The sequence below is a fragment of the Crotalus tigris genome, unplaced genomic scaffold, assembly GCF_016545835.1.
Source record: "Crotalus tigris isolate CLP2741 ecotype Arizona unplaced genomic scaffold, ASM1654583v1 scf7180000019818.546109, whole genome shotgun sequence".
In the NCBI taxonomy this organism is placed as follows: Eukaryota; Metazoa; Chordata; class Lepidosauria; order Squamata; family Viperidae; genus Crotalus; species Crotalus tigris.
Window position 1 is genome coordinate 445,322 of NW_024097727.1, and position 27,085 is coordinate 472,406.

Below are 27,085 nucleotides of genomic sequence, written 5' to 3' on the forward strand. Positions count from 1 at the left end.
GACTTTCCAAAAGAACAATTCTTTATTGGTGCTCATGGCTTCTTCATGGTCTGCCAAGGTAACAGGAAGGCCTTCTGGGCTCCTCCCTCCCAGTCAGCGCATGGGGCTGGCAGGAGCCACTTGGGGAGGGGGGGTGGTCTTCTGAAGCCCGGCTTTCTGAAAAAGAGCCTAGGGTAGTCAGGAAGCCTCATCTGCTGCTGCTGCACCAGGGGGTGGGCACTGCCCATCCTGCCTGCCTCCCTGCCGCGGGTCACTGCAAGATAAGCACGCACCCCTCAGGGTGCTGTTGAACTGGGCACTGCCAGGCTGTGCCTACCGCCTGGCCCCGGACAGGAGGACCTGGACGGGGAGGAGGGTCTGCAGCAGGTCTTCAGGGGGGTGGTGGCGCTTAGTGACCACAAAGAGCCTGAACTTCTCGATCCGAGCAACTTGAAACTCAGTCTCTGCATATTCTGGTCCATCTGTTGGCCTCAGTAAGGAGCGATACCTGCCCAAGACAGAGGAAAAGGGATCCAAAGGCCCGGCCATTCTGGGCAGAGTGGGGCCACCGGCTGAGAACAAGATGGTGCCCGGGGGAGGGCCTGGCTGGCAACTCGCGGTGCTCTCTCAGGTGGGCAATGCCCCGTGCTACAGGTGGAGGTGAGGCAGAGCAATCAAACAGCCCCTCCCTTGGGACCACCTGTCTCCCCGAGTGTGGCTGTGGGTGAGGATGGCAGAATGCAAGTGGGGTGCTCCCCTTCATCCATTGGGGTGGCGATGGGTCAGCCTGTCGGCCAAAGCCTCAAGGAACGCTGTGGGACGCTGGGGGCAGAGAAACTCCAAGGCTGGCGGGATGCTAACCTTTCCACCTCTCTGCCAGGGAGTTGGGGTTAGGGGTCCAGAAGTGCCTTATGCGAACCCAGCTGGGGGTGGGGGAGGAGTCACAGCAGTACAGAGCTGGGAAGATTCCAAAGAAAGGAAAGCTATGGGGGGGGGGGGAAATTGAAAAGATCCCCCAGGAGAAAAGCACTTGCAGCTGACCTGCATGGGAAAGCTCACAACAACGCTTTAAACAGGGAAGACCTGGAGCTGCCTTCTTACAACACACTAAGCTTGATTAGAGCTGACCTTGGTTTGAATTTTCTGTTCCGTAACATGTAATGCCAACTCAGCCCAGCTGGTTCCCCTGTGACTTAAGTCCAGTAAGTGGTCTGATTCTTTGGTTAATCCTTAAGACACTGAACTGTGTCTTAAGGATTAACTGCTGCTGACTGTGTTGTATGAATGCAGCCACCATGGAGCCCCTCCCTGGGCTTACTGGGCCAAATGGTTTTACTTGAAGTGTGATCAGTGGGGATGGTTGGATTTGTCTCTGACGCTCTTCCGAGGGCCACGGGCTCCCTTTTTGGAAATGGCCAGATCCACACAGCTCACAGGAATTGCATCTCGGCCTCTCTCAGGAAAACCTTGGCTCCTATTGGAGCCAGGAAGCCTCCGACCAGCGTCCACCAAAGGGGATCCAGGACACGACGGCCACTGCAGCGGTTGGGAGTACCCTGCACCTCATCCCAGAACCTCAAGGTCTGTTTCTGTATCCCACGGCTGGTGCGTGGCCCTGCTGCCTTTCCTTCAGATGACCTCCAGCCGCCCCATTCGTGGGTTCTCCGTGGGCACCCGAGAGGGCTCTGGCCCCTCAGAAGTTACCCTTGGCTGCTGGCGCATCGTTAAAGGGCTCACCTTTCATTCCCAAGGATTTTCTTGCTCAGCAGGGCCTGAGTGAGGCCCGTCTCTAGCCGTTCCAACTGCTTTTTCACCGTGTCAAACATGTCCAGTTCCATCATATCAAAGACCAGGGGCTTTCCATAGCTGGCCATGGGTGGAACAGAGCCCGAGGGGTGGGGAAAGAAAGGGAGGGGGAGAGAGTTGTGCCCCTGTGGACGTCACCAGCCAGAAGGCCCCTCTGGTGCTTCCCCTACCCACCTGCGTCATTGTTTCTGGCACACCTGCTGCCCCTCCCACCCTGCACCTGAATCAGTGCTCCTTTAGAGGGAAAGGGCTGCCTCCTCTCTGGCCGAACCCTACCGGAGAGACCCCAGCAAGGCCAGGCGAATGGCTTCCACGGCCATGTCGGCAGGAGTGGCAGTGTTCAGGTAGTTGGTGTCACGGTAGCGCAGGAAAATAGCTGCCTGCCCAGAGGGATCGATGACCAGGGGCCAGCTGTGGGAGAGAAGGAGAGAGCTCGGGGCTGGGCCAACCATCTCCCGCTGGAGCCCAGGGGCCTTCCTGGGGAGGGCTGCTGGGGAAGGGCCCTCCCGCCACTCACCGCCCGTCGGCCTGCATTTTCCCACCCACGTCTTTCATCAGCACATCGTCCAGCTCCTGCACAAAGCACGTGAGGCCCGGAATCTCGGAAGGCGAACCTGCCAAGGAAGGACAGACAGGTGAGGGGCCGACTGGTGGTTGCCTTCCACACCACGAGGGAAGCCCGGCAGCGCAGCATTGCCCTCTACCTCAGGGCCCGCTCCCCAGTGCCTGCTCTGGTTGCAAAAGCTGAGCGGCTGTCTTTGTGGTGTCCAGCCACACCTGGCCCAACTGGGCCAGGGCAAAGACGAGCCCCTCTGTTGTTTGGGGCAAAGTCACTTGTGCTCAAAAAGGGTCCTGGCTTGGGGGCAGCAGGGAGCTCCTGAGGGGAAGGCAGGAGCTGAGCTCCCGGCCCAGGAGCCTCTCTGGAGGAGCCGGGCAGGATGGCCTCACCCCTTGCAACCACCGTCCGCCTCCTCACTGACCCTCCTGCATTTGCTCTCGCAGCTTCAGGCGGGCCAGGGACAGCTTCTCTTCAGCCTCCTCAGCAGCCAGGCGCAACGTCTCCACCAGCTCTTCCGCATCGGCTATGGCCTGTCCCAGGAAACACCCCTGGCTAGAAAGGCCGGGCCTGGCCCAAGGGAGCCTTCCCTTGCCTGGCGAAGGAGTGAAATGGGGTGAGCCCTCTGCCTTACTCAGCTCCCCTGGCGCTGCCCAGGTAATATATTATTTGATGTCCAGGTGCCCTGCCCATAGTTGGCACTGAATTGTTAGCTACTTACAGCTGTCCCCAATTGCAGGCATCCCCCCCCCCCCAAGACAGAAATAGCCACAGCAATCCAGTACTTCCTCTGAATTCTTCAGGGGGCCTCCTTTCACAGCCCCTGCAGACGGGCTGGGTGGCACCTGGCCACCTGCACTCCGTCACCCAGCTCCTAGCTGGCCTACACTGCAGGGAGAATCTCACTGTGCCCTGGCAAAGAGCTCAGAGCACCACAGCCTGGAAATTGGCAGCACACAAGCATCCCTGAACGGCCCATGGGAGGGCACCCGGGAAGGGGAGCGGTGCTTACGTGCAGCGTCAGCTCTCTGTTCCCCATCTGCTTCCGCTGGCACTTGTCGTGCTCCGTTATCCGTCGGTTGAGCTCTGCGTAGGCCTGCTGCAGCTGCAAAGAAGGGAGGCTGTGTGCCTGGGAAGGTTCAAGTGGACGGAGCCATCCCACTGGGGGTCACTGACAAAGCCACAGGGAGGCCAAAGCCCCCAGGCCAAGAACGACGTGCGGAGCAGAGAGTCTCCCAGGGACACAGGCGGCACTGGACCTCACCTCCCTGCTGCATCTCTCGTGCTCCTTGGCTAGCTGCTCCACGGCTTCGGTGGTCCTGTGGGGACCAAGAGGCATCAGGGTCCCCTTCGAGACGCTTGTGGGGAGCATGTTTCACACACACACACACACACACACACACACACTTGTCCTGCTTCTCCGAAGGGCCAAGTCCTTGGAGTGGGACTTTGTGACCCCTCCTGTCCTGAAGATCCAGGCTGCCTCATGGCTTCTTTGAGTGATGCTGTCCCCCCCCTTATAAGAAAGAGGGTCCACACCATCTCTGCGGGCATGTCCAAACACAGCAAAAGTTGTTCACAATAAAAGCAGCACAATAGATAAAACACTGCATTAAAACAATATAGAAATAGTTGATTAAAAAGAGAGGGAAGGAGAAAGAGAAATGGAGAGAGAGCGGTGATTCTTCTGCCATTTATCCTGAGCTGAAGGAGTTTCCACAGACCCCTCTGAATGGCGCTTGGGGGCAGGTGGGAGAGGGCACGGGAGGAGACTCCAGACTGCTGGGGATTGGCCTGTTCTCAGTGAGCAGCCAGGTCTCCAAGGGGGAAGCCATCCTGGGGCCAAGCAGCTTCAGGCTTGCCCAGCACAACTCAACTAACCAAGGAGAGATTGAACCTAGGAGAAACATCCTAACAGTGAGGACAATTAACCAATGGAACAGCTGGCCTCTAGAAGTGGGTGCTCCAACACTGGTAGTTTTTAAGAAGAGATTGGACAAACATTTGTCTGAAATGGTGTAGGGTTTCCTGCCTGGGCAGGGGGTTGGGCTAGGAGACCTCCAAGGTCCCTTCAACTCTGTCTAATGCGTGGTTGCCGTGCTTTGCGGGTGGGTGTAACGTTCCAAGGCCATCCCTCCCCAAGAAACCACCTCACAGGCCTGGCCCAGGAGAACGCTGTAGCTCAGGGTCCTTATACACACACTTCTTCTGAAGCTAGGAGCAGGGGGCACTGTCACTCCTTGGCGAGAGACAGCCCTACGCAAGTCGCAGCAATTCGCATCTGTAGAGTGCAGTTCAACAGGTCCATTGAAGGGGCAAGAAGAGACGAGAGACCCTGCTTCATCAGGCCTCGGTGTGTGTGTGTGTGTGTGTGTGTGTGTGTGTGTGTGTGTGTGTGTGTTAAAGTGGAAAAAGACCGACACACTAGGGAGGGGCCAGGGCTAAAAACCCTGGTCTGCAGGTAAACAAGCCACACTCACCTAAAGAACAGCTTCTTCAGGTCCTGAGGGATTTGGCCTGGGAGGCTTCCAGGAGCTGATGCCCTTCTGTCATCCTTGCACTGCTTGGGCCCAAGAGTGGTCAGCCAGCTTGCAGCCCCCCCCCCACTGCTCCACCAGGCCAACTGCAGAACAATTCTGGAGGGATACCTGGGCTTTGCGGGCAGCAGCAGTGGCGATGGCCATAGGAGACACAGACCTGCTCCATGAGGGCATCAAGGTCGTCCCGAAGAGCCCCCAGATGCTGGTCCCTCGCAAGCGCTGCAGTGGGGGGAGGGGGACGGAGAGGGGAGGAAGGGACTCACTGGCGCACTTCAGCTTCCTTGTGCCTCTGCTTCTGCTGGACTCTCCGCTGCTGCTCAGCCTCCATCTTTTGAAGCATGGTGTCCGTCAGAGTGATGTCCCAGGCATTCAGGATGGCCACCACACTGTCCAGAGAAGCAATCTTGAGAGGAACAGCAGAAGGCCATGGCCTGAGATGCTCACCAGCAAGAATAGTATTCTTGACCACTAAGGATGACCAGGGCCATTCCTTCTGAGGAGCAGAGGGCCTTTGCTATGCCCAAGGCTTGGTACTGTCAAGCACAGCCTTCGGGGGGTCTTCCATCCACACACCCAGCCCCTCGCGCATATGGGATGCATACAATCCAGGTCCTTGGCCCATTGAAAGCCTCCAAGGAAGCAGTCTTGGCCTTGGGGACTTCCATCTGCCTTCTCTGAGCCTGGAGTCCAGGGTTAGGGTCAGGAGTTCATAGCCACTATGGGAAACAGGGACCTGGTCCAATTGACCAGACCTGGACTCACTGCAGGAGTGAAGCTGACTGAATACAGGTGAGAGTCTTGGTTGGGGCCTGCCTTGTGGCAGCAACAGTGACCAAGAAGATTTATTGGTCTGCTCTTATTGCATCTACGGACGGGACGGTGGCTCTGTTTCAGGTGACCATCTTCCTTTTGGATAAGCACGGATCAGGGGAAAGGCTACAGGGATTATTCTTTACAGGATTACTTGAGAAAGTAATTCGGCTTCACTGCAGCTGGGCAGGTCCTAGGGCAGGGGTGTCAAACTCACAACGTCACTTGACGTATCGTGACTTTTTTTCCATTGCTGGCAATGGGCACAGTTTCATCAGGCTGGCAGTTTGACACCTCTGTCCTAAGGAGTTGGCGCGTAGACCCCTCTTCTTCTCTGCAGGAGTCTGAGCTGACCACTCCGGAGGAAGGGGGCAGAATCCTTGTCTCCTCCACGAGTTTGGCCACCTGTGTACTGCACGCAGGGTCCTTCCTGGCTGGCCAGGTTTCCCTGGGTGATGGCATGTGATTAGGGCTCAGTTATAGAACCAGGATGGCATTTGTTGCCCTGATGGATGACTTTTGAAGGCCGTGTGTGTGTGTGTGTGTGTGTGCGCGCGCGCGCGTGTATATGCGTGTGTGTGCTTGCTCTCCTGGATGTCTGGGCAACTTTTGATACCATCAACCGTGTGATCCTCCTGGATCTTCTCAAGGGCTCAGGAGTGGGGGGGGCACACTGCTTTGGGGTGGCTCTTCTCCTTCCTCCTGACCAGATCCAGTCAGTGTTGCCCCTGGCCCCAGCCTGTCCCTGTCCCGTGGGGTGGGGGGTCTCAGGGTCCTGGTCTTTCCCTTCTCCTGCTGCTCATGAGGAAGCAGCCCTGCCCCTTCTCATCCTTCACACCTGGGGAAAAGTGGTCTATTGGAAACAAATGGAGGTGTCCATTTGTTTTGATGCACACCTCCCCGGCTTTTGTAAACACGGCCTTGTGAATCTTGGATCTTGTTTCTTAGCTCTGGGCTTTGGGCTTCATTTGTGGATATTGCACTTGGCTCTCTGACTTCGGACTCTTGGATCCTGCTTTGGTTTTTGGAACCCTGGACTTGTGTTGCGGACCAGGGTGTGGTGACTTCCCTCACTGCCTCGTGGGTTGGCTAGGAACCGGGAACTGGGCGAGTCGGACTGAAGGAAAACCGAGGGCTGGGGCAGAGCTTCACCAGCATCCTTGTTGGGTTGTTTGGCGCTGTGTTAAGTGTGCCATAACCTCTTCCTTGCCAACGTGTCTTGGGTCGGAACACAGTGAGCTCAGCCAATGTAAGCACAGGGCAGGGTGAGATGGTGCGACAGTTGGCTCCAGATACGCGAGGCAGGGGGCACGGGTGCAGTTAAGCTGGCAGACCCAACTACAGCACTCGATGAAAGTTTTAAGTTGGCCAAGGGGTAGGCTGGGGGGCTGTTGACAGCTGTGACATGCCTATCAAAATTGCACCTTGTAGCGTAAAAGGAGTGAAGGGCAAAGAGCATGAATTAACAAAGGGAATGGGATGAATGAAAAACAGCCGCCTGGAATGAAGAGATCAGGGAAAGACCAATAGATCTGGACGAAGGTGACCAGATCACTGGAACCAGTGAAGGGCTGGAAGAATGGCGCTGGGCCCTCTCTCCAAAGGTGTAAACTGGCAACCAACGGGGTGCAAATGCAAGGGGGAGCCCCCTTCTCTGAGGGGAAGAGAGCTCCGCTCAGCAGTCCTGGAGGAACCAGGCAGGGGAGCTGTGGGGTGGAGGGGTGGAAACCCCTCAATAAAATTATTCTGTTAGGTAAATCAGTCTGCTACCTAACCCAAAGGGCTGAGTGGGGAGCAAGCAAAGAGGGAGCAGAGACCTGAGAATGAGGCAGAATTGAGCAAGTGAGTGGGGCCCTTTTTCCACAGTGCCCCCCCTCCCAATGTACAGGTAAGTCCTCCGGTTACAGTGGCAATGGGGACCCTGAACTCTGTTGCTAAGTGTTGTGCTCCTGAAGTGTGACAGCATATGACCGAGGGCAATTGAGGCAGCCGAGCCAGTTGTTAAGTAATGTTAAGTGATCGCAACTCCCAGCTTCCCATCAGCTTAGCCTCTCGGGAGCCTGAGGGAAGCTTTGGCAATTGCGGTTCTGAGGCTGCGATGGCCATAAATCTCCTCGTGGTCCCTTTAAAGAAGCACTGAATGAACAGTGCAACCCGAGGACCCACCTGTATAAAATTCCCTCCTCAGAGAGCTTGGTGGCCAGCATCATTTTGGCCCCAGGTAAAAAAATCTCCTCCCCCCCCCCCCAGGTTTTTAAACTAGCTTTTAATTCATGTTGTTTTAGTTTTTGAATGAGCACCTTGCTGTTGCCTGGTTTGCAATAAATGTTAGATAATATGGAGCAATGAAGCATATTATTATTATGTTAAATTTAATTTGATAAATTTATTTGTCTCCCATCTCATGATCTGAGATGATTCTGAGTGGCTACAGATTTGAAAATTAATATTTCAAAAATCATAATTGTATTTGACAGGGAATATAAAATTTGGTTTTTTAAATTTAATTTAAATATATATATAAGCTGTCGATGTAAGCAGTATCCAACAATAAAAAGAAAGAAAAAATCCAAGAAAGAAAGAAATTGAAACAAAAGAAGAAAATAAAAGAAGAATCATAAAAACCAACCCAAGAATGCAAAAAGCAACCTATGAGGCACCCTGAAGCCTGGGGAGAGCAGCAATTGCTCCCCTATCGCGAAACAGACCGGGGTCTTCACAGGGGGGCCGGCCGGCCGAAGAAAAGAGCCCAGCAGACACAGCGCTTCAGAGAGGACCCAACATAAAGGACACATCAGCAGAACAAGTTACGTAGCAAACACTACATCTGATTACTTGGGAGAAGGTTTATTGAAGACGGGGAAATTGAGGATGGGTACATGCCGGCGGTGGGTGGCGTGCTGAGCGCTTCTGCCCACCTTGCTCTAGGTGTGATAGGAGGGACACAAAGAAGTTGAGAGGTGGGCACCGATATTCCTCCAGCAACCACCTTCAGTGCGGTGCTTCCTCCCTGGGGCCCTGGGGCCACTGCCAGAGCCTCAGGCCTCTAGGGAGGCCAGGAGGGTGGGGGAAGGGCAGATCTCAACTCGGGTGGAGGGGGGAGCTAGATGTTCCAAAGGGCCAGGGCCACTGCAGAGAAGGGTCTTCTCCGGGAGCCCACCAGCCCGAGCGCCTTGGCTGATGGGACCCGCAGCAGCATGCTTCCTCTGCCGGCACAGGGGTGGAGCGGGCCTGTCCCATCGGGGTGAGATGGTCCCTCAAGTAACCCATGCCATGCTGGGCTTTAAAGGCGGTCACCCACACTTTCCCCTTACTTTGGCTTCCTACTTTTTATGCTTGGCATAAGGCTGCTTACCTTGCAAGGAACAGCTAACGGGGCCTTTTCCTGCAAGATAGCTTCACTCAGCCACAGCTGAGGAGGAGGAGGAGGAGGAGGAGGAGGAGGCAGAGGCAGGCATACCTGCTCCGGTGTGTTGCCATCATCAGCATAGAGTCGAGGGTCAGCTCCGTGCTGGAGAAGCAGCTCCACTGCTGCCAAGTGTCCCCCAAAGGCTGCTCGGTACAAAGGAGTCCGGTTAAAGGCACCCTAAGAAAAAAAAAAAGAAAGAAAGAAGAAAGGATAAAGAAGGAAGAGAAGGAAGGAAGGAAGGAAGGAAGGAAGGAAGGAAGGAAGGAAGGAAGGAAGGAAGGAAGGACGGACGGAAGGAAGGAAGGAAGGAAGGAAGGAAGGAAGGAAGGAAGGAAGGAAGGAAGGAAGGAAGGAAGGAAGGAAGGAAGGAAGAGGTTGTGCCAATCACATCACTTGTTAGGTGAACTGCACTGGGTGAGCGGATGTAGTACCAAAGGGGGCATCCTGAGACTATCTGGGAGTCAAGTCAGGTAGGATTTAAAGCCATCCTCCTGAGCTTCCTCTGAGAGAGAGGGCCAGAGTTCCTCCTGGGCCCAAAGGCTCGCTTCCTTCCCACTCGACGGGATAAATCAGAGGCTGGAAGTTGAGGACCGTAAGGAAGGCATGCAGGAACGCCTATCGAGGCCTGCTGTGGCTAGTTTGGTCATCTCTTCCCAGCATCATCCGATTAGATTAGGCAGGATTTTACTTGAAGTAGTTTGTGTGTGTGTGTGTATGCCTGTATGCGCACGCAATTAGAATCCAAAATGCAAGGACTGCCCAGGACCAGCCACACAGCACAGATCTGCTTTGTTTGTGATGCTGCTTGTCCTTGTGGGACACCCTGGAGGCGCCAGGGAGGCTCTATTTATTTCGAGTAACCGCTGCCAGGGGCTCTGGGTCCTAATGGCTCCTGGCAGGCACCCCCCCTCCAACTTCACACCATTGTTCCTTTGTTCCTCACATCTGACGTCCTCTCCTAAACCAGGCTCTTCCCAAAAGCAGCCTCCCCTCCCACCACTCCACAGCCGAGGGCTCTCTCTGGCCCTGAGGCCACAGGGCACCAGTGGCTCGACCCCCAAGTGAGCTGCACCCACACCGGCCCCAGCATACCTCCCTCACCATCTTCTCACCCTGCTGTTGGGATTGCCTCCGTTTTCTATCAGCATCCGGATGGCTTCGGGATGGCCCCCTCCAGAGGCCTCAGAGAGGGGGGTGTTGCCGTTGGCGTCCGTGCAGTCCACCATGTTGAGGAGATGCTGGAGCCGGACAACCTTCCCCTTCTCATCTGTTCCCACACCGTTCTTGGTGTCCAGATCCGCCACCTTGAAAGAGCGAGTGGGTGGTTTGTCCAAGAAGAGGACTGACCACTCTGCATGAGGTAAGACAAGGCGAGGCGAGTCTCGGGCCTGGCTGATGCGTGCTGCTCCCCGCCTCCCACCCACCCCCGTCTAATCTTCTTGCTGGTTTTGTGGAAATGCACCGCCATGAAACAGGTCCAAAGCTGTTGCGTTGGGAAGGCTCCCTCCCCACCTCCCTCCCCAAGGATGCCCAGAGCTCCCTGATGCTCCAAGCCAGCAGGGCAAGCCAGCCCCCTCCCACAGTGGCCGGAGGATCCTGGCGGCAGTGAGTGGAGTACCAACGTGACAGCTGTCTTACGCAGGAAGCTCCATCTAGGAGGGATGAGGCTCAGAAGACGAGGCAAGTTTTCTTAATATTCAAAACTGTTCAGATTCCAAATACCCAGGTTAATAACCTCATTTGGCTGACGGACTGACCTGGGACCTAACCATCCTGCGATTCCATAAAACTATAACTAGGCTCCAAGATCACCGCAGATGGGGACTGCAGCCAAGAAATTAAAAGACGCTTGCTCCTGGGGAGGAAAGCTATGGCAAATCTAGACATCATACTAAAAAGCAGAGACATAACCCTGCCAACAAAAGTGCGTATAGTCAAGGCCATGGTTTTCCCAGTTGCAATGTATGGATGTGAAAGTTGGAACATAAGAAAGGCTGAGCGCCAAAGAATTGAGCCCTCTGAACTAGGATGCTGGAGAAGACTCCTACGGGTCCCCTGGACTGCAAGGCGATCCAATCGGTCAGTCGTAGAGGAGATCAACCCTGACTGCTCTTTAGAAGGCCAGATCCTGAAGTTGGGAGACTCAAGTCCTTTGGCCACCTAATGAGAAGGAAGGACTCACTGGAGAAGAGCCTGATGCTGGGAAAGATTGAGGGCAAGAGAAGAAGGGGACGACAGAGAACAAGGTGGCTGGATGGAGTCCCTGAAGCAGGCGTGAGCTTAAATGGACTCCAGAAGATGGTAGAGGACAGGAAGGCCTGGAGGAACGTTGTCCATGGGGTTGCGATGGGTTGGACACAACTTTGCAATTAATGACAACAACAGGCTTTGTCAGGAGTTTGACGTAAACCAGACTAGGTCTTCTACGCTAGAATATAGGATTAAGTCTGAAATTTTATAATGTGCAATTAGTAAGATATTGAAGGCACTTCAATCTATGGTTGAGCGATTTGGGGAGAAGGCAGAACATAGATTCCCTCCTCCCTCCAGCCCTCTCTCTGGCCAAGCCAGGCATCGTTCCAGTTTGTGCCCTGTGGCTCTGGCTGAGGAAAGCCCCCCCCCCCACGCATGAATCCAGGGTTCTGCCTTGTAGTAACAGAATAACATTTAAATGCCCCTTTCTGTTGTGAAAAAGCCCCGTTGGGTACTTCAGAACGTCTCTCAGAGGCCCCTGGGACATATTCCAAGGCCACACAGCTTGAAAATGCAACAAAAACAGGCAAGGGGCATCGCCCCTTCCAACCTGGTGCCGGTTGGGCTGCAGAGCCGGAAAGAGGAACCACAAGCTCATTTTTACCTCTTTCAGAACGGCCTTCATCTCCTCCACATCTCCTTCAAAAGCTGCCTCCAGCATCCGTTTTCTCCGCTGCTGCTCCTCTCTTTGCTGCTTCTTTTCTTCCTCTTCTTTCTTTCGTGCCCGCTCAGCTTCTGCCTGCTCTCTTTTCACTAGAGCGACAAAAGCCTGCACCATAGACAGCCCGGCAAAGAGAGCCTCCTGGTGGTCCCTTCAGAGCCAGGATGCGGGGCTGTCAGCCAGCCAGCCAGCCAGGCCCAAATGGGAAGAGGGAGCGCTCTTCTCTTGGTTGACTGGACACACCCAGCTCCTGCAACCCTTCATCCTACGGTTTCGCCTCCAGCCCCTTCGTCCTCTTTGTTGCTCTTCCCTGCCCTCTTTCCAGAGTCTCAGCATCTTTTTTGTATCATAGCAACCAGAACTGGATGCAGGATTCCAAGTCTGGTCTCACCAATGCGGTATAAAGCAGTACTATCCCTTTTCGTGATTTCGATGCTATCCTTCTGTTGATGCAACCTAGGACCACATTGAGGTTTTTTTGGGCAGCTGCAGTACACCACTGGCTCACACTTAAATGGTGATCTACTGGGACACCTAGATCCCTCTTAACCGTTGCACCTGCTGAGCCAGATGCCCCCCATTCTATATCTGTTCATTTGGTTTTTCTTGGCTAAGTGTAAAACTTTTCTCGCCACTGAATTGCATCTTTTTGGACAGAACCAGGATTCAATACAATTAGACATCCTAGCCCACAAAGGTGACTGGGGTTCAGCCATCTGCCAGCCAGCATTTACACAGAATGGGCTTCCCTGCTTTGCCAGGGCCCTCCTGCCCCTCACCTCCTTTTGGAGGTGATCCATTAATTCTTCATACTCCCGTCGCTGCTTCAGTCTTCGCTTTCTCTCTCGGCAGGCCAGGATCCGACGGAAGGCACACTGCAACGTGAGCGCGGCTGCTGCCTCGTGACTTGGGCCTGGGGACAGAAAGGAGAGGCCCAGGGCATCAAGTGAGATTCCCAGGGCCCCGCTGTACCTCCTTTCTGCTACTGGGGAGGGGGGAATGACTTCAGGGAAAACCAGCGTCAGCCAGCTTAAGTTCCAAAGAGCCCAGCAGATGGTGAACTGGGCACTAGAAAGTCAGCTTTCAGATCTTTCAGAGGGTCTTCACTGGGTGATTTAAGGGCTCCTGAAAAAGCTCTCTTTAAGTTGCCCAAAGTCAAGCCCCCCATTTATGGCATTCTAAGATCCATCTTAGCTGATGCTGGCCTTGCGGGTCCTCCCTCATCTCAATTACAGCCTGGCAAGGGGATGGCTTGGGCCTTGGCCAACTGGATCCAGGGTCATCCTGGATGGATTCTGCCAGCTGGGACATAACATGTGGCCTGTATTGTCCTCTGTATTGCTCTGTGCCAGGTAAAGGGCATCAATGCTGGCCTTTTAGATGTCTTTTCTTTTTTAAAAAAACCTCTCTTTTCCAGCCAATGATTTTCAGAAACATTGCCATGTTCAGGGCCTCTCCTCTGCACTCTTTCAGTTCCCCAGTAGCCTTCTTATACTGTGGTGTCCAGAACTGGACACAGCATTCCCGAGCATGCCTGTCTATGGAGGGATCGAGGTGTTCTGGAGGACCAGCACTTAGTATGAGCCAGCCGTGTGCTGCAGCTACCAGAAAGGCCAAGGCAGTCCTGGGCTACATCAACAAAGGGACAGCATCAAAATTATGAGAAATAATAATGCCGCTTTATACTGCAGTAGTGAGGCCACAACTGGAATGCTGCTCCAGTCCTGGTTGCTGCAATAAAGAAAAGATGCTGAGGTCCTGGGGCTATGTTCAGCACCCCCCCCCCCCGGCTTGGGAAGAAACCCACGTTTTTAGGGCCTTATAAAAGGCTAAGTGGGTCAGTGCCCCCTCCATCCAAGACCAGAGACAGCCTCCACTGGACCAGCAACCCTGCAGGCATCTGACTGAGAATGAAGCCCAGTGATTTTGTCTTCCAGAAAATCAGAAAATCCTTCTGCGTGCCCCTTCAGGTGGACCTCTGCATGCTCCTTCCCAGCTCTCCTTCAAGAAGGTCACTGGCTGATTATCTGCAGGCACAATTAGTGCAGGGAAGTACTTGCACTTCTCTGCCCAAATCGCCAGGAGGCAGCCCTGAACAGCAGCTCTTACCAGTGTTCAATTGACTTCATCCCTTATCTTCCACCAGCAGCACTCTAGACGTTTCATCCCCCTTGCTTCCCTCGCATATCATGGGGGAGGAAGAGGTCTATGGGTCAGGAGAGGCCGCAATCCTGTCCTGAGCTCGGCCTTCCAAGCAGTGACTAAGAGCTCGGCAAGACTATGCAGCGATTAGTCATAACCCCCAGTTCCTTCTGAAACCCATCTGGGCCCATCAGTAGCTGGTAGGTCCTGCCCTCCCGCAAGAGGGTGCAGCTCACTGCCATTACATGGTGATCTGACCCTGAGACGGCACCAAAGGCAGGCCCACCAATTCCCTTGGCACTTGTAGCTTCTCCTGTCCCCCCACCCACCCAGGCTTGGGACCAGAGCTAGGCCTTTAGAGCTTTAGGACAGGCCAAGAGGGTTGGGGCCCTTCTGGTGTCCAAAGGGAAGATGTTGTTCCACAGAGTAGGGGCTGCTGCAGAAAAAGCTCCCCTTCTGATCCCTGCCAGCCGACGTTCTTTGACTGACGATCTGCAGCAGGTCCATTCTGTTTGACCAGGTTGGACAGGCAGAGATTTTTTTGGGGGGGGAAAGGTGATCTCTCGGGTACCCCTGAGGTACCCAAGCCATGCAGGGCTTTATAGGGAGCCACCAGCACCTTGAATTACACCCAGAAACACATCAGTAACCACTGCAGCCCACGCAGGAGTGGTGTTACGTGTGCCGTGCATCTGGAACCAGTGACTGCTACATGGCTGCCTTCTGGGATCCCCACGTAGAGTGCGTTACAGTAGTCTAGTCTGGAGTTTACAAGGACATGAGTTACTGTGAGATTTTTTTTTTATTTGGCAGGAGCTCGGCCATTTCCATTCCCAATTATAGACAGGGCAAGTGCCAGGACAAGACCCCGTGCCCACCTACCTACCCATGGGATGGCTGCTGCGGGACTCCTGGCGGTGGGAAAGGTCATCTTCTGGGGCTGCCTCTTCCCCATCTGTTTGGGGGCCTGAAAAGGTCACAGGGAGAGAGAAAGTTCAAATGTAAACCAGACGCCACCCACAATCCTCGGAAGTCCCCATTTTCTAGACTAGGATGACCTGAAGAGCTGAGCGAGGCCGGCTGCCAAGGCTCAGTCCAGGGGGACCGAAGTCCCTGCAAAGTCCCTGGGCACCTCATAGCTTGGCCTCTGTGAAATGCTCCTCCAGTCTCTCGCACCTCCCAAAACTCCCCTTTCTTCCTTGCTTTGCACGGCCACATTTTAAGTATCACAACAATACAAAGCTTGGTGAAAGAAAGGATATGCCCAGCGACTGGGCCGGCGTTTCCTGGAAGGAAATTCTCTGGTCAGTTTATCCAAGAAATGAAGGAAATTTCAAGGAAAAGAGGAAGAGGAGGGCAAGTACCACTTCCCATTTGTATTTGTTTTTTTGTTTAACTTCAGTGGTTACCCGGTTGCTAAATGAAACTTTAGGCTGCTAACAAAAATTAAATAAATAACATAAATAAAATAAAACCACACAAATAACAAATAACAAAAATAGTAAAATAGTTTCTTTCATGATGTAAGGACAAGAGTTTGGTCTGGTCGGGAGGTGGCCAGCAAGTGCAGGTAGACCTTCACTTATGACGATTCACTTAGTGACTGTTCAGAGTTACAATGGCACTGAACAAACTGATTCATGACTGTTTTACCCATTATGGCTCCAGCAGCATTCTCCCCCCCCCCGTGGTCACATGATCAAAATTCAGATGCTTTGCAACTGAAGCATATTTATGATGCTTGCAGTGTCCCGGAATCACACGCTCTGCTGTGGCTCCCAGCTTGGAGCCAGCCTCCAGGCTGGATGAAGGAGAGCGGCCTTGTTGCCGAACTCCTTTTCAAAACCCAGATACCCTCGGCTAATCCAGCTCAAAGCCCAGGCACCGAGACCCTTTCTAAGGAGTCAAGGGCCCTCGCCAACTAAGATGCCCACCAGTCAGACAGCGGAGCCCAAGGCAGCTGGCTTGCTCTCCCTAGTAGCACGTTCAACTGCCGCCCGCCAGTTCCCTCAGCACAGAATCTCTCAACTGCACTGGAGCCGCTGGGCTGCTCCTGCCTTCACCCCAGATGCCTCAACTGAGCACAGGGGCAACTCCCCCTCCCCCCGAGATTCTGCTACCAAAGCCTGGGCAAAAGTCATGCTTTCTTACCCCTACCCCCTTCTACTTTCCCCTCAGCCCCTTCTACAGCTCTTGGTCACCCCTTGCGGGCCTTCTGGCTGCCCCTTCTTTGGGGAGCCTGCCCAGAGCAACCCTTCCCCACGCCCTGCCCCCCTGCTACCTGGCTTCCCAGGGGCTGCTCCGGACGGCTTGGCTGGAAACGTCGGCTTGGCTCCCTTTTTCACTAGGCTCCTCCCGGCAGCTTTCTTGGAAGTCATGCTCCTAAACTGGGGGGGGGGGGATAATAAAAGTGGGGAGAGGGGATGATGAGGAGATGCCCAATTGAGAAAGCCATTGCCACCATGCATTCTGAGGCAGATGGTCATGTTATTCACCAATGCACCAGAGGGCAGGACAAGAAACAATGGTTGGAAAATGATCAAAGAGAGAAGCAACCTGGAATTAAGGAGAAACTTCCTGACAGTGAGGACAACCAACCAGTGGAACAGCTTGCCACCGGAAGTTGTGGGCGCTCCATCACCGGAGGTTTTTAAAAAGAGGCTAGACCACGGGTCGGCAACCTGCGGCTCCGGAGCTGCATGCGGCTCTTTGAGCCTTCCCATGTGGCTCTCAGCCTCCTCTGCCTTTGCAGAGAGAGACAGAGACAGAGAGAGGCAATTGCGATTCCCTGCTTCTCTCTCTCTCTCTCTCTCTCTCTGTGTGTGTGTGTGTGTGTGTGTGTGTTTGTGTGTGTAAAAGAGAGTGCACTCACAGTGTTCTCCGAGGAGCTGAAAAGCTTTCTGGACGGAGCTCCTCCCTTTCCTGCGTCTCTATAGGAAGCAGGAAGCAGGAAGGGCAGGAGAGAGCTAGCTAGCCCAGCTAGGCTGACTCAGGAATTCTGGGAGTTGAAGTCCATGAGTCATAAAAGAGACGAGGTTGCCTACCCCTGAGCTTGTTGGACAACAGCTTGAAGCTTGCCAGGTGAGCAGCAGATAGGAGAGGGGGGAGAAAGAGAGAGAGAGAGGGAGGGAGAGAGAGAGAGAGAGTGTGGGGGGGGGAAGAGGAGTGGTAGACCAAGGGCAGATAGAGAGGGAGGGAGAGAGAGACCCTTTTGACATCTAAAATGAAGATAACACTGCATATATCCTTTTTTTACCTGTGTGTGTATGTAATTTTATTCTCTTAAAGCATTCTCTTGGTGATCATTGTTTTAATAGTATGGATATTCCCAAGAGTCATATTTTTACTTTCATTTTTAATGTGTGTGTGTGTGTGTGTGTGTGTATACATACACACACACACACATACACAAACACACACACACACACACACACACACACACACCTATAATAAAGGTAAAAAAGGATATATGCAGTGTTATCTTCATTTTAGATATCAAAAGGGTTTTGCGGCTCCTGGTGTTTTGTTTTTGGTGGGAAATGGGTCCAAGTGGCTCTTTGAGTGTTTTGGGTTGCCTACCCCTGGGCTAGACAGTCACTTGTCTGACATGGTATGGGTTCTGCTGCTTGAGCAGGGGGCTGGACTAGAAAACCTCCAAGGTCCCTTCCAGCTTCATGTATCCTATCCTATCCTATCCTATCCTTATGGGCAGCTCCAAGCAGGACTGAAGTGAACAGTATTCAGTAAGGCAATGTGGGGGAAATTGCACACACAGCAAACTGCCATGCTTTCCCCCCCACAAACCTCATAACCTTTTGATACCCTTTGTCCTAGTGAAGCAGCCAGAAGGTCATACCCTTTTGACTTAATGCCTTACCTATCTAAACAGATAATATGCTTAGTTCCTAATCCTATCTCTTCCTGTCTTTGTTAGTTCCTTCTGTTTTCATCTACCTGTATTTGTTCTTACCTGATCTTTGACCATGTAATGTGTTACTAGAAAATAGTTGCTTACATGAAGACATTTTCCAGTGAAGAAACCTTTGTCAGCATTTAATGGTAAAGCCTATGTATGTAACAAGTATATAAGAAGCAATCAACTCAGAGTTTGCCAAGCTGTATCCTGCAGCTTCAAACCTCTGCTCAAGACATGCCTGCGTCTTTTTCTTAGCGTCCTACAAGGCAATTGATAAAATACACCACAACCTACTAAGCTAGAAAAAGGTGGAATAGACAATATCACCACCAGATGGATCTGTAGCTGGCTGGCAAACCGTACTCAATGTGTAATGCTCAATGGCACTACATCCACAGGTAGAGAAGTAAGCAGTGGGGTATGACAAGGTGCTGTCTTGGGGCCAGTACTCTTCAATATCTTCAGAAATGACTTAGAGGGAATTGAAGGGGAACTCATCAAATTTTCATATGACACCAAACTGGCAGGAGTAGCTAACACCCCAGAAGACAAAGGATCCAAAAATATCTTGACCAACTTGAAAAATGGGCCCTGTGTAACAAAATTAGTTTCAATGTGGAGAAAAGCAAAATTTTACATTTAGCAGGAAAAATCAAAGGTACAAGTACAGACTGGGCGAGACCTGGCTTAAAAACAGTAACTGTGAGAGGGACCTTGGAGTACTAGTGGACAATCACTTGATCATGAGCCAACAGTGTGCAGCAGTAGCCAAAAAAGCTAATACAATCCTGGGTTGTATAAACAGAGGCATAGAATCAAGATCATGCAAAGTAATATTACTGCTTTATAAAACCCTACTAAGACCACACCTGGAAAGCTGTAGACAATTTTGGTCACTATATCACAAAAAAGTTGTTGAGAGTTTGGAAAAAATTCAGTGAAGAGCAACTATGATGATCAAAGGCCTGGAGACTAAAACATACGAAGAACGGCTGCGGGATGTAGGTTTGGCTAGTTTAAAGAAAAGAAGAAACAGGGGCAACATGATAGCAGTATTCCAGTATTTGAGGGGCTGCCACAAAGCTGAGGGGGTCAACCTATTCTCCAAAGTACCAGAGGGCAGGACGAGAAACAACGGTTGGAAACTGACCAAAGAGAGAAGCAACCTGAAATTAAGGAAAAACTTCCTGACAGTGAGGTCAATTAACCTGTGGCACAGCTTGCCCCCAGAAATTGTGGGCACTCCATCATTGGAGATTTTTAAGAAGAGGCTAGCTAGACAGTCACTTATCTGAGATGGTATAGATTCTCCTGCCTAAGCGGGGGGGGCTGGACTAGAAGACCTCTAAGGTCCCTTTCAGCTCTATTCTATTCTATTCTATTCTATTCTATTCTATTCTATTCTATTCTATTCTATTCTATTTCACTGAGCTCCGGAATGAAATGGTTGTGGATGACAAATGGGCGGAGCCATCGGGGGCGGAGTTAGGCGTTGCGATCCTTCTGCCCTGGGAGTTCAAAGCAACGGACTTTGGTCGGCCTCTCTCCCCGGCCATCCTCCCCACAGAGCGGAGGGAAGGGAGGAAGGGGGTGTTGCAGCCTTCGGCGCCTGCTCCTCCGGCCGGATCTTCCAGGACCTCCCCCTGATCCTGGCCCTACTCTGCACCGGCTCTGCCTTTTTGGACTCCGATGCTCGGAGCGGCACAGGCACCTGCCAAGGCCTGGCTGGACTCCAGCAGAGCAAAGTGGGCGGGTTAGCTGATCGGCACGCCCCCTCCCCTGCCACAACCAGAGGCTGGCGGCGCCCCCCCCCCCCGCCCTCCGCAAGGCAGCGGACCACTTCCTGCAGGCGCCTCGCTCCGTCCGGGCGTTCGTTTGGAGGGAGCCACGGAAGGCTCCCCAGGCATGCCCCGTTGGCTGGCCGCCCTGGCGCTCTCCCACGGGCGAGACCCTCCGCCCGACGCGGCGGCGGCCTCCGATCCGCGGCTCAAAAGCGCGAGGGCTCCGCTCGGGGAACACCTACCCGGGAAGCCTCCCTGCCGGCCAGGCTCGCGCGCGCGCCTGTGGTCGTCGCCCGGCAACCAGCGCGCCCTCTCCGCGCGGGCGGGGCTGGGCGCGCTGGCCGGCGGCGGTCCCGGTGGCCCTGCAGGCGGGGAGGGGCGAGTTCCCGCTCTTGGCTCAGCCTCCGCCTGCCCCGGTTCCGGCGGCCAGAAGGCAGGTCGGAGAAGCCCGCCGGGAGGAAAGGCCAGAGAAGCGGGACAGGGGTGGGAAAGACGACTAAGCCCTTCAGGGACACTCCCCTCCGCGCGCCGCCGCCGGGGCCCTTCATCCCCGAGGCCGCCCATCGCCGGACTGGGAAAAAGCGCACTTAGCAGGAGTAGTTCCCCCGGCCCCGCTGTGGAAAGCCTATTCAGACCCTGGCCAGGAGAGCGGGGCACAGGGGGCTGCCTACCCCATGGGGGCTGGGCCATCACCGGGACGACATTCCCGTTCTCTGTTGCCTGGGCTCCAAGCTACCCCTCCCCCAACAAAGGGGCTAAAGATTTGGCGGGTTCCTCCTTTCCCCTCTCTCAGCTCTCCCGGAGGCAGTCTTCTAGTCCAACCCCCTGCTCAAGCAGGAGAACCTCCTATACATCCAGCCTCTTCTTAACAAGCTCCAGTGATGGAGCAACGACAACCTCTGAAGGCGACTTCTGTTCCACTGGTCGATTGTTCTCTCTGTTAGGAAGTTCTAGGTTGCTTCTCTCCTTGATGAGTTTCCACCCATTATTTCTTGTCCAGCCTTCTGAAAAATGAGTTGACCTCCTCTTCTTTCATGGCAGCCCCTCAAATACTGCAATACTACAGTACCATAATGTCTCCCCTAGTCCTTCTTTTCTCTAAACTGGCCATAGCTAAATCCTGCAATCATTCTTTTTTTTATTATTATTAAAAGTTTTTTGAAGTTTTACAGAAGAAAAAAAAAATCCCCCTCCCCAAACCCTCCCAACCCACCCCAACCCTCCCCCAACCTTCCCAGAGCTGAATATAGGCTTAATTAAAACTTAAAAGAAAAAATTTTAAACACTGTAAACCATAAGCAATTAATTACAATAATTAAACAAATTATAAAATACTTTAAAGCCAATATATAAAAAACAAAACAAAAAGAAAAATTATATCTAAAAATACACTACTTATCTAGAATTTTCATTCAATCTCCATAATATCATACTTATATTATATAAAATCTATCCCTCTTTCTTTATCATCAAACTCAAAAATACACATATAAACTATATACCATAAACAATTAATCACAATTAAACAATTTATAAAATACTTTAAGACCAATATAATCATTAAACACATTATAAAATACTCTGAACATTTTCTAATATCATACTTATATTATTCAAAATTTATCCATCATTCTTTATAAACACCTTCAAAAACACACATATAAACATTACTTATAACATTAAAATTCCCTTATACATATTAAAACAAAACATTCCTTTAAGTACTCCTTAAATATCTAAACATACGCTACCTATCTAAAATTTTCATTCAATCTCCATAATATCATACTTATATTATATAAAATCTAATCTCTCCCTCTTTCTTTACCATCAACCACAAAAACGAACATATAAGTGTTAGTTATACCATTAAAACATCTCTCCTCTTTACCAATAACCAAATCCTTTTATCAATCTCTCTTATCCAAAAGCCTCGAAAGAAGTGCTTGGAAATCTGCCCTTAAAGGTTGCTCCAAAAAGTTTATAAATCTTGCTTCTCCCGCAGTCTCAGAAACGAATACTTGTGAGGCTTCCTTAAGCTCCTTCTTCTGTTGCTCCTTTTCTTTACGTTTATGTGTTGCACGAGTTATCCTCTGCTCCTTCATCTCAACTTGTTGAGGCCCCTCGATCTGAGATTTCCCAATTTTCATCAATATAGGCTCTTCAGACTGCAATTCTACCTTCCTCTCTTCCGAAAAGATAGATGGCAATGAACATACCCCCAAGACCGAAGTGTAAAACTCTTTTGCTTTGAAAACAGTGTTAAGTCTATAACGTGTCCCCAGATAGTTCACCACCATTCCAGTCGGGACAGCCCATCTGAACAACATTTGTTTCTTTTTAAGCTCATCTGCTAAGAAAGCAAACTCCTTTCTTCTTCTTAGAATTTTAGATGGGATCTCCTTTAAAATTATAACATCTTGTGAAGCAATCTGAAACCTCTTATTGTAAAAAGCTTGTATAATTTCATTGCGCAGGGATCTTTTCCCAAAATAAATCACCACATCTCTTGGCAAATTTCTTTGCTTTGCCACCACAGAGTTAACTCTAAATGTTTTTTCAATTGCACTAAATATTTCCTCTTTTTCTCTATCCAGTATCACAGCAAAGTCATTTGCAACCATCTCTCTCAGATCTCCTTGCAAAGACTCCCTCAGGCCTCTGATTCTTAAGGCATATTCCATCTCTCTGTATTGAAGCATAAGAATCTCATCTTGAAAATTTTCCATCTCTTTTTCCATACCTTCAAATTTTCCCTCCAACAGTTCCACTTTCTCTACTACCTCTTCTACACAAAAATTCAACTTTTCAAGAACAGAGGCAACTCCTTTTAAAGCCAAAACTATATCTTGCCTCAGAATCCTATTATTTTCCACTAAAATCTCTTTCACTTCTCCCCTGATTTGGGATATAGCATTTCCCATTATGTCTTGCAACTCCTTTACCGTTAATAGCTGTGCCAAAGAAGAGGGTGAAGCTGTTAATTTAGATTGTTGCACTGATGATATCACCGAAGAAGAGACCACCTTAGGAGCTGTGGGAATTACTGGACGCTTTGGAGCCATCTTAAAAAATCTTTACTCCTTCTTAAAAATTACCCAAAAAGAGAAAAAAAAAGGGGGAGGTCAAACTAAAGTCCAAATAAAATACAATAAGAAAGAAAAGAAAAGAGAGAAAAAATAATTAAATAAAAAAGTCCATTCCATTGTTTTTTTTTAAAAAAAGTACAAAAAACAAAAAAAATCCTTCAAGAAATAAAAAAAGTTAAACAGAAAGGGAAAGTAATCCTCCTAAAATCCAAACCCAACATCATTATAAATAATCAAATCCATTCCATTCTGTTCCAGTCAAAAAAAGAAAAAAAAAACACCAAAAAGCCTGCCGATCGCCATTTTACTTTCCCTTTCAGCAAAAGAAAAAAACAAAAAGGGAATAAAAGTAAATCTTTAAATTTAAAATCCAAATAAGATCAGAAAAAACAAAATCCTCTACTCAGCTCTGTCCGCTTTTTTAAAGAAAACTCACCAGATCTCTTTAATCGCGGAGGTAGTTGCAGCGGCTTGTTTTGTCCCTAGAGACAAAAGCAGCTGGGAAGCGGAGACAATCCGAACTCCGTGGGAGCACTTTTTTCACCCCCCAAAAGAAAACCTTGGGGGTGCGTAAGAGGCTCTACCACTATTCGGATGATACTCTTCTCCCTCCCTTTGCCTGGGAGGGAGATTTTGAACCGCAGAACAGCTGATGTCTGCTGTTCATAGCGGTTCTTACACTTTCCCAGGAGGACGGCTACAAAGTAGCCGCCATCGCACGCGCAAATCCACCGGAAGTCATCCTGCGATCATTCTTCATATGTCTTAGTCTCCAGGCCCTTAATCATCTTAGTTATTCCTTTCTGCACTGTTTCAAAGTCTCAACATCTTTTTTGTCATGTGGTGACCAAAACTGGATGCAGTATTCTAGATGTGTTCTTACTAAGGTTTTATAAAGTGGTACTAATACTTCACGTGATCTTGATTCTTTGCCTCTTTTATACAACCAAGGAATATATTAGCTTTTTTGGCTGCTGCCGCACATCACTAGCTTATGTTTAAGTGATCATCCACTAGGACTCCAAGGTCCCTCTCACAGTAACTTTTTTTTTTGAGCCAGTTTTCACCTAATCTGTACTTGTAGATTTGGTTTTCCTGCCTAAGTATAGAGCCTTGTTTTTCTCCCCATTAAATTTCATTTTGTTGGATAGGGCCCATTGTCCAAGTCTGTCAAGATCTTTTTGGATCCCAAGCTTGTCTTCTGGGGTGTTGGCTATTCCTTCCAGTTTAGTGTCATCTGCAAATTTGATGAGTTCCCCTTAAATGAATCCCCTCATTTAAGTCATTTATGAAGATATTGGAGAGTAAGATGGAACCTTATGGTACCCCACTGCTTTCTTCCATGTGGACCATTAAGAACTACTCATTGAGTACAATTTGTCAGCCAGTTACAGATCCATCTGGTGGTGATGCTGTCTATCCCACATTTTTCTAGCTTACCAAGAAGTAGGTTGTGGTCCACTTTGTCAAATGCTTTACTGAAATCTAAGTATACTATGTTCACAGCATTTTGCTGATCTACCAATTTAGTTGTTTTATCAAAGAATGAAACAAGATTGTTTTGGTATGATCTGTTTTTAAGAAACCCATGCTGACTTCTAGTTATAACTTTGTTTCTAGATGTTCACAGATCTGTTTTTTGATTATCTTTTCCAGTATCTTCCAGGTAGATGTTAGGCTGATTACTCTGTAGTTTCCAGGGTCTGTTTTTTCCCCCATTTTTGAAAATGGGAACCACATCGGCTCTTTTCCAATCCTCAAGGTAATTCCCTGGTGTTCCAGGATTTTTTAAACATATGGTACAATGGTTCTGAGATAACATCTGCCGACATCTGCCAATTCCTTCAGAACTCTGGGATGTAACCCATCAGGTCCCAGAGATTTATATTTGTCAAAATCAGAAAGGTGTTCTTTACTATTCTCTTACTTATTTTCATTTTTATTTCTAATTTGTCTTTTGCAGGTTTTTTTTTTTTTTTGGTATGTTGGCCTATAGTTTTTTTTTGCATGAAGACTGATGCAAAGAATGAGTTAAGCAGCTCTGCTTTCTCTCTACTGCCTGTTACTTCCTTGCCATCTTCTCTCTTCTATTTCCTTGACTTTTTTCTCATTATTTATATGTTGAAAGAAACTTTTTCTATTATCTTTGTTTCAAGTCTTTGTTCATTCGGAGCCTTTGATTTCCTGACTTCATCTTTGCATTTTGGGGCTATCTGCTGATATTCTCTTAGTTATATGTCCCTCTTTCCATTTTTTGTACTTGTCCTTTTTGTCTTTCAGTTTATCATAGAGATCTTTGTGCAACCATGCTCATTTCTTCTTGGATTCCTTGTTTTTCTTTTTCAATGGTATTGTGATGGGCTAGACTTTTATTATTGTATTTTTCATTGCTTCCCACACTTCTTGTTTTCTCCTTTAGGATTTTCATCCATGGAATCTTTCCTAAATGCTCTGAGTTTGTTAAAATCTTTTAAAGTTTAGGATACTGGCCGGATTATGTTCTATTGCTTGTGTTTGCATTATATTGAATTCCAGAATGACATGGTTACTCTCGCCCAAGGTTCTGGCAACTTCAACTCTCTCTATCACTTCTTCTCTATTAGTAAGTACTGGGCCCAGTACAGCTTTTCCTCTAGTTCCCTCCTCTATCTTTTGGGTGAAAAAGATGTCGGCTAGGTTGGTTAGGAATCTGTTCAATCTCCTACTTGCTGGAGACTTTATCTCCCAGTTGACATCAGGATAGTTAAAGTTTCCCCTTACTACTGTGGTATCTTTCCTACATACATTTGTTTTAAGTGATTAGCAAAGAGTTCATCTATTTCTTCTGCTTGCTACAGTGACCTGTAGTATACACCTATAGCAATGTCATTCTTTTTTTCCTTTTATATTGACCCATATGGATCCAGGAGGCTTTTATCCTTGGTTTTGTGTATTTCTGTAGAGATGTAGTGATCTTTTATGTATAATGCAACTCCACCTCCCTCTTTTGTTAGGTCCATTTCTTTTCAATAGTTTACATCTTTCCATCAGTGCATTCCAGTCACGAGTTTCATCCCATCAAGTTTCAGTAGTGGCAACTATATCATCTCTGCCTTCATGTACTACCATGTTTCCCCCAAAATAAGACCGGGATGTTTGGATGGAGTGGGCGGGTGGCTGCAATATCAGAATATATATATAACCAAAAGACCCATTAGGGCTTATTTTGGGGGATTCTAATATTGCAGCTGCCCACCCACTCCATCCCACCATCTGGGGGCTCGCGGTCACAATGGAGGAGAGTGCGCGTCAAACCGTCACTATGAGGTGAGGTGAGGCGAGACAGATGGGGGGGGGACTCACCCCACGTGCCCCGCACCCACTTACCTCAAGGCTCCCACACCCAGGCCACTCTCTGCTCAGCAACCTCCCCCACCCATTCAATGACCCGCCTGCCCGCCTGCCTCTTCCCTTCCACTCCCCTCCTGAGCTGGACTGCCATATGCTAAGGAAGCTTGGTCACCTCACCTGGTCCCCCTCTGCCATTTCAGAGCCAGGCGGGGGGGGGGAGGGTGACGGCGAAAGGCCGAGTGTCCTGTAAACAAAAGACACCCTTTGGGATTTGGGGAGAGGTCTTACTGCCTTCCTTCTTTCTGGATGATCTTTTCAGGAATCCTGGTGAGGTGGAGGAGGAGACAGGTGTAGTATCAGTGTAAATCAGATTTCGCTATCTTTCTGTTCCTTTCACTTATCTTCTGGACCAAGTTTCACTTGCTTTCTACTTCTTAACTCTTTCACTGCACTTTGGATGCTGTTGCTTACCCCTGAGGGAAGGGCACGATGGGTCTCTTATAAGGTCCCCCTATCATGCTGAGAAGCGAGCTAGGTCAGTGCGGGGTAGGTTGCCCTGCTTGGTGAATAATCTGGCAAGGCGACAACTTAAGTACAGATTAGGAGCATGATGCACAGTGATAGAGAATGGGGGTGGAAGTTGCCAGTGTGCTCAGTGCTGTAGAGACCTGGGATGGTGATGGTGGTCACCCTTCAAAATCCAGGTCAATGACTTTGATGAAGAGCTGGAGGCAATAAGTGGGTTTCCTAGCCCAAATGACAACCGGTTCTGATGGCCACAATATACGGAGGCTGAGCAACCCAGAAAAAAGG

General features: G+C 50.2%; 1 protein-coding gene across 7 annotated transcripts; it reads right to left on the reverse strand.

Moving 5' to 3' along the window:
* On the reverse strand, window positions 1-20,675 carry IQANK1 (IQ motif and ankyrin repeat containing 1). 7 transcript variants are annotated; one of them, XM_039364644.1, is made up of 16 exons: window positions 20,096-20,673; window positions 16,438-16,543; window positions 15,043-15,123; window positions 12,794-12,927; window positions 11,958-12,122; window positions 10,202-10,404; window positions 9,152-9,277; window positions 5,145-5,267; window positions 3,606-3,660; window positions 3,354-3,446; window positions 2,766-2,874; window positions 2,303-2,399; window positions 2,062-2,196; window positions 1,717-1,845; window positions 317-487; window positions 1-156 (listed from the first exon to the last, which is right to left on the reverse strand). In XM_039364644.1, exons 1-16 carry the CDS (start codon window positions 20,399-20,401, stop codon window positions 33-35), a joined length of 2,157 nt encoding a protein of 718 aa, XP_039220578.1. In that variant the 5' UTR covers window positions 20,402-20,673; the 3' UTR covers window positions 1-32. The 7 variants fall into 7 exon arrangements, with proteins under 7 accessions (XP_039220578.1, XP_039220577.1, XP_039220583.1 ...); XM_039364643.1 differs by having other exon boundaries at window positions 5,145-5,284; window positions 10,213-10,404; window positions 20,096-20,670; XM_039364646.1 differs by having other exon boundaries at window positions 29-156; window positions 273-487; window positions 5,145-5,284; window positions 10,213-10,404; window positions 20,096-20,666.
* Window positions 20,676-27,085: the final 6,410 nt, after the last annotated feature.

Excerpts from the sequence above, each read along its gene's own strand:
- IQANK1 (XM_039364643.1), bottom strand. The coding sequence starts at position 20,401 with ATGAAGGGCCCCGGCGGCGGCGCGCGGAGGGGAGTGTCCCTGAAGGGC. Across the intron at positions 12,123-12,793 it reads TGGATCACCTCCAAAAGGAG|GCTTTTGTCGCTCTAGTGAA; the intron begins GTGAGGGGCAGG and ends TCTATGGTGCAG. Across the intron at positions 9,278-10,212 it reads GAGGCAATCCCAACAGCAGG|GGTGCCTTTAACCGGACTCC; the intron begins GTGAGAAGATGG and ends TTTTTTTCTTAG.